Below are 8,104 nucleotides of genomic sequence, written 5' to 3'. Positions count from 1 at the left end.
GCAAAATCAATTATAAGCTATTTCTAAGAAATGCATAGCTTGAAATGTATTGATGAATAGAATCGGTTGTAATACTTACGAAGTTCGTAAAACGTTTTGGATTACTGTTATTTGCGAGTGATGTTTTGCTTGATTAAGTAGTTGAAAGATTGGCCAGTTTTTGTTCCGCCGAAAACCGGTAAGGGCGAAATCAGGTAAAACGGTAAGTTCTGTCATCTGTCAGTAATGTCAGCTTCACAATGTCAACACTTCTTGATTAAGACAACATAGTCTCGTTAGAGTTGGTATAGGATTTTATTGTTGAAGTTCTTTCTGATTCATCTTTCCTTAACATGAGCAATCGGTTCAATTTTGTTCGCAAGCTTCTCTGTACTTGTGTTTAGTGTTCGAGTTTCGTCAGTTCGAACACTGAGCTCAGTTGTATAGTACGGCTCTGCCCATCCTGATAATAATAGTAAATAAATTAGGGGCTGGCTTCATAGATAACGGCGTTGGCTTGTTGAAAGAGTCTCGAAACATACGGCAATCGTTGGTGAAAGCCTAGAGTGGCCCTTAGTACGTAGCCTGACGAACGTTTCAGCCATTGCCTCACGCATCAGTTTAGCGGGAAAAGTATCGAGTAATGAAAATTACCATCTCCGCGGGCGAGCGACGCGCACCAACGGAGTGCCAGAGTGGCACCCGTTTCAGCGGATACGCTATCGACAGCCAGATGGCCCTTGCGAAGTTCAACTGTCGCATCTCGGTAGCCACGTTCTTTGCCAAATCGCATCCGAACGATGAGTGTTGCGGCACGAATGGGCTACCGCTAACTCCAAACTCGATCGGTATCTTTGGCCGGTCGCAGCTTTTAAAGTCCGAGGCACTGCGACATGACAACCTGTGCACCTATCTGGATGTGATCCGTGACAAGCACGGTAAGTGCTGACCGAAGGCAAAGTGGAACAATCTTTCGTATATGCATACGATGTAAAATGAGTGTTCTCTCCTTCCCATGCTCCTACTGCCAAGAGCGTACCATCATCGTGCAAGAATATGTGGGCAGTCCGCTGGCGGAAACGTTCATCGGAGAGAACAACAAGCAAGAAACGCTGCTGCGGATCGGCTATCAGGTGTTAACTGCCCTAAGTCACCTTAACCGACATGGTCTGGTTAGTCGCAACTTGGACCCAACCAATGTGCTTGTTAGCCCCGAATTTGGCGTCAAGCTGTACAATTACGGGCTGTACCATATGACGTACGGAGGGCGCTATGTTTCCTTTCCGGTTGGAAACGTGTGCTACCAAGCGCCGGAAGTTCTGCTTGGCAGTCGCGACAATCCGAAGGCTGACGTATGGAGCTTGGGTATCATGTTGGCCGAGCTGGCCATTGGCTGTCGGCTGTGGGAGCCGCTGAAAGTGTCGCAGATCGTACGAAAGGTGTTGAGCTTAACCAATACGCAGAACGTATTCGAGAAGATTGCCCGGGAGCACTCTCGGGTGGGGGCGTACGAATCGCTCGACGCTGGACTACGGCGAATCATTGAGGAGTTCCTTCAAATATCTCCGTTTCACCGACCGTTACCAAAAGATGCTCTTAAGGATCCGGTTTTCGATTTTCTGCAAACGGAGTGCACATCACCAATGGAATTGAGTAACTTGACGCTGATCGAAAGACACATACCACTCGGTCAAATCTACTACCTCTGGCAGTTGGCTGGTGGCGATGTACAGCAAGAACTGAAACGGGAGGGACTGATCAAGAGTGAGGCGCCTATTCTGTTGCTACCAAAGTATGAGTGCACTTTCGCATAAGCTAAGCTCCTTAAGCAGAGTTGTTTCTTGTGTCCTTCCCGTCTCACAATTTTCGTTTTTCAGCTTGGTGCTGTTAAATGGAAAATCTATCTGTCCACCGAAGAGCCAGAGCCTGCTACATGACAACCGGATGGTTTTTCTCAACTTTAGCACGCTGCTTGAGCGGCTCGTCTCAATCCCGGAGGAGGACTACGTGCCGCTCATCTACAGCAGCGACAACTACCTAGAATCATCGATCTTCAAGACTGAGTTGCCGCTCGTCATTCGTGAACGTGACATGATCTACCAGTTCCATCGCAACGTTCTGCTTAGCACCCTGCACAAGGGCTACCCGTATACACAGGATCTATTGCGGTCATTTGCTGCCAAAGACATTCCCCCGCTGTTCCGTGGTCAGATATGGGCCTGTCTGTTGGGTGTTGTCGAGAACGGGCTGTTCGAGCGATTGGATAAGTGCAGCCCCACGCACACCGATAGGCAGATTGAGGTTGACATTCCGCGCTGTCATCAGTACAACGATCTGCTGTCGTCACCGGAAGGACACACTAAGCTCAAACGGTTGCTGAAGGCCTGGGTTACTGCGCACCCGCAGTACGTCTACTGGCAGGGGCTGGACTCGCTCACCGCACCGTTCCTTTTTCTTAACTTCAACAACGAGGAGCGGGCGTTTCTAAGTCTGTACAAGTTTATTCCCAAATACTTGCATCTGTTTTTCCTAAAGGACAACTCGTCGGTCATTAAGGAGTATCTGGTGAAATTTTCACAACTGATTTTCTTCCACGAACCCGTTTTGGCACGCCACCTGCACGGCATCAATTTTATTCCCGAGTTGTACGCAATTCCGTGGTTTCTGACAATGTTTAGCCGTTAGTAGTGTGCTGCTGATATGTTTCTCGCTCGCTGATGGGTTTGAATGAAAAAATTGTTCTTTCGTGTCTTCTTGCAGATGTGTTTCCGCTGCATAAAATATTTCATCTCTGGGACAAATTGATTCTAGGAGATAGTTCCTATCCGCTCTTTATCGGTATTGCAATTTTGAGGCAGCTCAAGGGTACTTTGTTAAAATCGGGGTTCAACGAGTGCATTCTACTGTTCAGCGATCTTCCCGACATTGTCATTGAAACATGTGTGAATGACTCGGAAACGATGTACCAGTTCACGCCCAAGAGCATTACGTACCGGCAGTTCGCCTTGCACGAGGAAGCCCCAGAAGAATTTGTAGGTTCCCTTCACGCTCGTCATATTACAGCTACAAAGTTACTGCGGTTGAAATGTTGTTGATGACAACTCTTCCCTTACTTTTAGGATTTAAACTACAGCGAGGCTGATCTGCGAGACGTACAGACCGAGCTGCATCCTCGGATTAGCGTGTATGATTTGATTTGTCTGCTTCGAGATCGTCACTCCAGCACGGCTGTCCTCGACATTCGCAGCAATCTCGACTATCGTAAAGCGGCGATCGAAAACAGCATCAACGTACCGTTCAGCTCGGTATCGCTGAAGGAGTGTCGGCTCGAGGCACTCAACATACCGAAGCTTGAGGCATACCTGCGTCGCCAGCCGCCTGTGATTGTTATTGTTGTAGGTGTCGCGCATCAGAGTGCGTTGTTGTTTGCCAAATTTCTCGTCGACAGTGGCCTACCTCACGTGGCTATTCTGCACCGAGGTTTCGAAGCGATCTACCGCACCGACAACAAACTGATACTGCAAACGTTCGATTATATCAACACACTTGCCCGGCATATGACACCGTTGTGGACGTTCGGTGAGTAACAAAACAAAACGAAAAATCTCCGGAATAGAATATATGCTGTACGTGGCAAAGTGGAGATGAATCCGTGATGTCGACACCGGCTACTAACTTGGATAGGAAGGCATCTAGGAAGGCTATATACAATACTAAAATGAGCATTATGAAATAACATTTAATAAAATAATGCATTATGCAAGATAGTAATAAAGAAAAACTATAGCTAAAAACTGAACAACTTTGGACCAAAATTGCCAAGATAAGGTTTTGCGCAGTGGTTGATCGTGGTGGAAAAAATTCTTCATCTTCCAAAGCATATCGAGCAACGCCGGAAAGGCTCTAGTCGTTTCGTTACTGATTAAGTTAAAGGCTGGTTACTCTTTCTTTTGTAAACATCCTCTGAACAAATCCCGGATGACCGGATTTAGGGATTTGTGGTTAGAAAATAAATGCTAGAAACGAGATAGTCCGGACTAGCATTATTGAAAAGTAGACCTAATCACCGTCTCCGCTTCTTGTGCATGCCAGGGCCCAACACCAACTGCAACGGTCGCCGCCTCCGGTCGTCCACAATATTGGAGCTATGGAAAAGCAGAAACAGGATGCGGAGGATTAATCAGTTTTTAAATTAGGATATATGGTGCTTCGTTTTGGTGCTGGTGTTATTTCCACTTACCCGTCGTTCACACATGTTCTCAAATCGAGGCTGCACAAATGTCCATGCGCCCATATTGCGATGTTCCTCCTGGCTCCAGACAAACTCTCGTGCATTCGGGTACTTGGTAAGCTCATTGTTCAGCGATTGGACCGGAAACGGGCACAGCGATTCCAAACGCAGTAGTGCCACATCCGACAGAGCACGTGCTTTGCGCTCTTGATGCAGCGTATAGTAGTGCTTACCGCTGCACAGCACCACCCGGCGGACGCGCTTGGGATCGAGCTCCAGGGCGTCCGGCAACACTGGTTCGAAGTGTGTCCCGGGGGCAAAGTCGACGTGCGTCGAAACGCACTCCGACAGCCGAAGTAGCGTTTTGGGCGCCACGACGACCAACGGCTTCCGGAAGTTACGTATCATCTGCCGCCGCAGCACATGGTAGTACTGGGCCGGCGTCGAAGGGTTCACGATCTGCAGATTGATATCGTCTCCATCTGGGTGCGATTCGCACGAGTCGGTCATCTGTAAGAACCGTTCCATGCGGCAGGAACTGTGCTCGGACGCGGCACCATCATAGCCGTGCGGTAGCAGCATCACCAGCCCATTGCACACCATCCATTTGGCTAGAAGGAGACATCCATTCGAAGGCATTGATAAGGATAAAAGAAGGATAAAAAGAGAATGACAGCAGACATAGACATAGACGTACTTTCTCCACTGACGAGGAACGTGTCGATGATGATTTGGGCCCCGTTGAAAAAGTCACCGAACTGGGCTTCCCAGATGACAAGAGTATTGGGGCTGTCGATGGCCATCCCGTACTCGAAGCCGAGCACGGCTTCCTCCGACAGAATACTGTTCGCTAGCTCCAGCCGCCCACTGGCAGCACCGCCGCCGGCCATGGCGTTGAGTGGAATGTGAATCTCGTTCGTGCGCTGATCGACGAACATGGCGTGCCGCTGGGCGAACGTACCGCGGCCGATGTCTTCGCCGCTCAAACGTACGTTGTAGCCCTGGTACATGAGGCTTCCGATTGCCAGTGCTTCCGCTGTCGCCCAGTCGATGCGCTGTCCTTCGGCCAATCGCTTTAGCCGCGCGTCAACATGCGTCTTCTTCACATGGGGATGAATGTTCTGCAATGGAGTAAAAACAACGGCGAACAACGTATTAGAACCGTGCTGGTAATGACGCAGTAATTGGCGCACGCTGCATGCGGCTACTGACAAAATCTTCCGGATGGGCGACGCTTGCCCGCCCAACGTGGTCCAGCAACCGGTAGTCGAGTCCGGTGTTCCATACGGTGACCTCGTTGCCGGGTTGCTCCATGCCGGCCCACTGCTTCTCGAAGTAGCTCCGCTCGGGCTCGTACTCCGCTAATGCCTGCAGCTCGGCTGTCAGCATGTTCTGGTGGCTTTTCGACATTGCATCCACATCCGGCTGGTCGAGTACGCCGGCATCGATCAGCCGCCGGGCGTACGTATCCGGTATCGACTGGCGGCGCCGGATCACCTCGTACAGCAGCGGGTTGGTGACGGTCGGATCGTCCAGCTCGTTATGGCCCCAGCGTCGGAAACAGTTGAGGTCGATGAAGAAGTCTTTCCCGAACCGCTGCCGATACTCGACCGCCAGCTGCGTCATGTAGGTCAGCGCCTGCCGAAGACGAAGAAGGAAACGTAGAGCAACCGTGATGCGTGGTAGCGGTAGTAGTAGTAATACCTCTGGATCGTCGCCATTAATGTGCACGATCGGTGCCATGATGGATTTGGCTAGATCGGACACGTATCGCGTACCGCGTCCCCGCTGGGCCGGAGTGGTGAATCCCACCTGATTGTTTACGACTAGGTGGATCGTACCATCCACATCGAAGTGGGGCACCTGCGCCATCATGAGACACTCCTGGTTCACGCCCTGCCCCGGCAAGGCGGCATCACCGTGCACCTGCACGTTCAGCGCTTTCGACCAGACCAGCCCATCACGTGGACCGCTACCGTAGCCTCCGTCGCCGATGGCGAGCTGCTTGGCTCGAGTCTTGCCCATCGAGACCGGATTGACGGCTTCCAGATGCGACGGATTGTGCAGCATGTTGAGATGGAACGTCTTCCCCTTCCAGCTAATGTCGGCCGCAGTATCTGAGATTGGAAACAACAGCATTCACAGCACCGTTACAAAGTGAGTCGGGGGGAGGGGTGGCTCAGTGGACTCACGAAAATGGCTAGCAATGTCGCACATCGCCTTCACCCCTTCTGCAAACTCCGGGTGGCCCTTGAACTTCCGAAAGATCTTGGCCGGGCGCGTGCCAAACATGATCGTCAGCGCATTCAGCTTGCCCCGGTGGGGCATCCCGATGACGACGTTGCGCAGGCCGGCCTCGGTAACGCACCGGAACAGCTCCCGGTAGAACGCCATCATGCTCTCGGCGCCCTCGCCACCGTACCGCTTGACGGTGGGAAACTTCACTGCCAGGAACTGATCGAACGCTTGCGATTTCAGCATCAGCTCGGCAACCTCGCGCCGGTCAGCGTCGGTGAGCGGCCGTTCGGTGAGGAGCCGTTCGTACCGCTCGATCAGCCACTCGCGCTCCTCTTCCGACTCGATGTACGCCAGCTCGATACTGCACGTGCCACAGTAGCGAGTGCGTAGCACCTGATCGAGCTCACCGATCGACAGCGTCGATTGTGGCGCTGGCACATACACCAATCCAGCCGGGTCCACCTGATCGGACGCTGCCAGTCCGTAACGGGTGTAGTCGAGCACCGTTGGTGCGCTGGTTTCTTCGTCGGCCAGCGGTCCCTGAAATAGCACTGGATCGATCGTGGCCATCCGGTGGCCATGGTTCCGATACGCTTCGATCCACCGGTACGCATTACTGTTTTGATTCCGTTGTTTCAGCACGTCCTCGCTGGCTCCTGCCAAATGGAGAGAGAGAGATAGAGAGATGGACATACGAAGGTAGGCAGATAGGAAGAAAAGTCGTTAGCAACACGCAAAGCAAACCATCGTGAGCCGTGCCATAACTTTCATTCTGCTCCAAGAGCTGATCGCGTGACACCTCCCAGGCGATTAATAGTCTTCATCATCGCCCGGCCGGTGAGCTAGGCCGCTGTGATAGCCGCGCACTCCACTCGGATTCTAGTACCCGTCGGCTCTTATCGGCCACCGGCTACAACGATCTCACCACTCGAATCGGCCCAGCCATTCAACGGTCTGTCTCCAGGCTCGCCCGAAGATCGTGTTTGTATCCGTCCAGTGACAAACCCGGGTCCCCAAACCTACCTTTGTACTGCGGGAGTGAGCGCGGGCAGTAGCCAAAGACACCTTTCGACGAGTGGTAGCCGCGCGACAACATCAACCGTAACAGCTGCATGGTTATTGTTGTTACTGCTGCTGCTGCTGTGACAAATAATCGTTAGCGCGTGCTGTGTGCTGATCGATGTTGATTGCTGATCGCTCCGCGATGGCTCTCGATTTCACTCAAGGTCACCACCTATACATGGGCGGCAGCTATTACCGGCGCCAAGAGTTGCCAGGCAAGATAACGACGCACCCGCGGGACCGGGCCTTTCGGCGACAGTGATGCTTATCGCGCAGCAGGCAGCTACGGCCGGTTGCTCTCACTAACCACGAACTGAGCAGCTCTTGGGCTTGATCGTCTCCGGCGCAACCACCCGGAGCGGCTGTCAAATCGACACTGCGGGAGCGTCGGGGTGTCGTGCAGTGCGTTTCAAAGATAGGGGGCCATCGCAAGCCAACCGCGCACTTAGGAAGCTTACGCACATCCGTGCGTGCTCGAGAGTGTGCTTGTGTATGTGTATGATTTTATCATATATTGTTTTAGTTGATGGGTTGGCCACAATTGTAGTGCACATTATTTTGAACATACTTATTCCCCATTTTGAGGGGGATTGA

At 51.9% G+C, this 8,104-nt stretch overlaps 2 protein-coding genes across 3 annotated transcripts; one reads left to right on the top strand and one right to left on the bottom strand.

Annotated features, from left to right (window-relative positions):
• The first annotated feature begins 327 nt into the window (after positions 1-327).
• LOC131213859 (TBC domain-containing protein kinase-like protein) lies at positions 328-3,925 on the top strand. Its single transcript, XM_058208058.1, has 5 exons — positions 328-917; positions 1,012-1,771; positions 1,857-2,659; positions 2,740-3,011; positions 3,099-3,925. Exons 1-5 carry the CDS (start codon positions 623-625, stop codon positions 3,564-3,566), a joined length of 2,598 nt encoding a protein of 865 aa, XP_058064041.1. The 5' UTR covers positions 328-622; the 3' UTR covers positions 3,567-3,925.
• On the bottom strand, positions 2,499-7,861 carry LOC131213858 (probable 2-oxoglutarate dehydrogenase E1 component DHKTD1 homolog, mitochondrial). Of its 2 annotated transcripts, none has more exons than XM_058208056.1 (7): positions 7,472-7,861; positions 6,403-7,104; positions 5,915-6,327; positions 5,423-5,848; positions 4,908-5,331; positions 4,220-4,821; positions 2,499-4,124 (listed from the first exon to the last, which is right to left on the bottom strand). In XM_058208056.1, the coding sequence occupies exons 1-7, from the start codon at positions 7,560-7,562 to the stop codon at positions 4,023-4,025; spliced, it is 2,760 nt and encodes a 919-aa protein (XP_058064039.1). In that variant the 5' UTR covers positions 7,563-7,861; the 3' UTR covers positions 2,499-4,022. The 2 variants fall into 2 exon arrangements, with proteins under 2 accessions (XP_058064039.1, XP_058064040.1); XM_058208057.1 differs by having other exon boundaries at positions 6,403-7,101.
• Positions 7,862-8,104: the final 243 nt, after the last annotated feature.

The sequence above is a fragment of the Anopheles bellator genome, chromosome X (genome assembly GCF_943735745.2).
Source record: "Anopheles bellator chromosome X, idAnoBellAS_SP24_06.2, whole genome shotgun sequence".
NCBI classification, from domain to species: domain Eukaryota; kingdom Metazoa; phylum Arthropoda; class Insecta; order Diptera; family Culicidae; genus Anopheles; species Anopheles bellator.
Note: the sequence above shows the minus strand (reverse complement) of the source record. Positions and strands in the feature narration are given on the sequence as shown.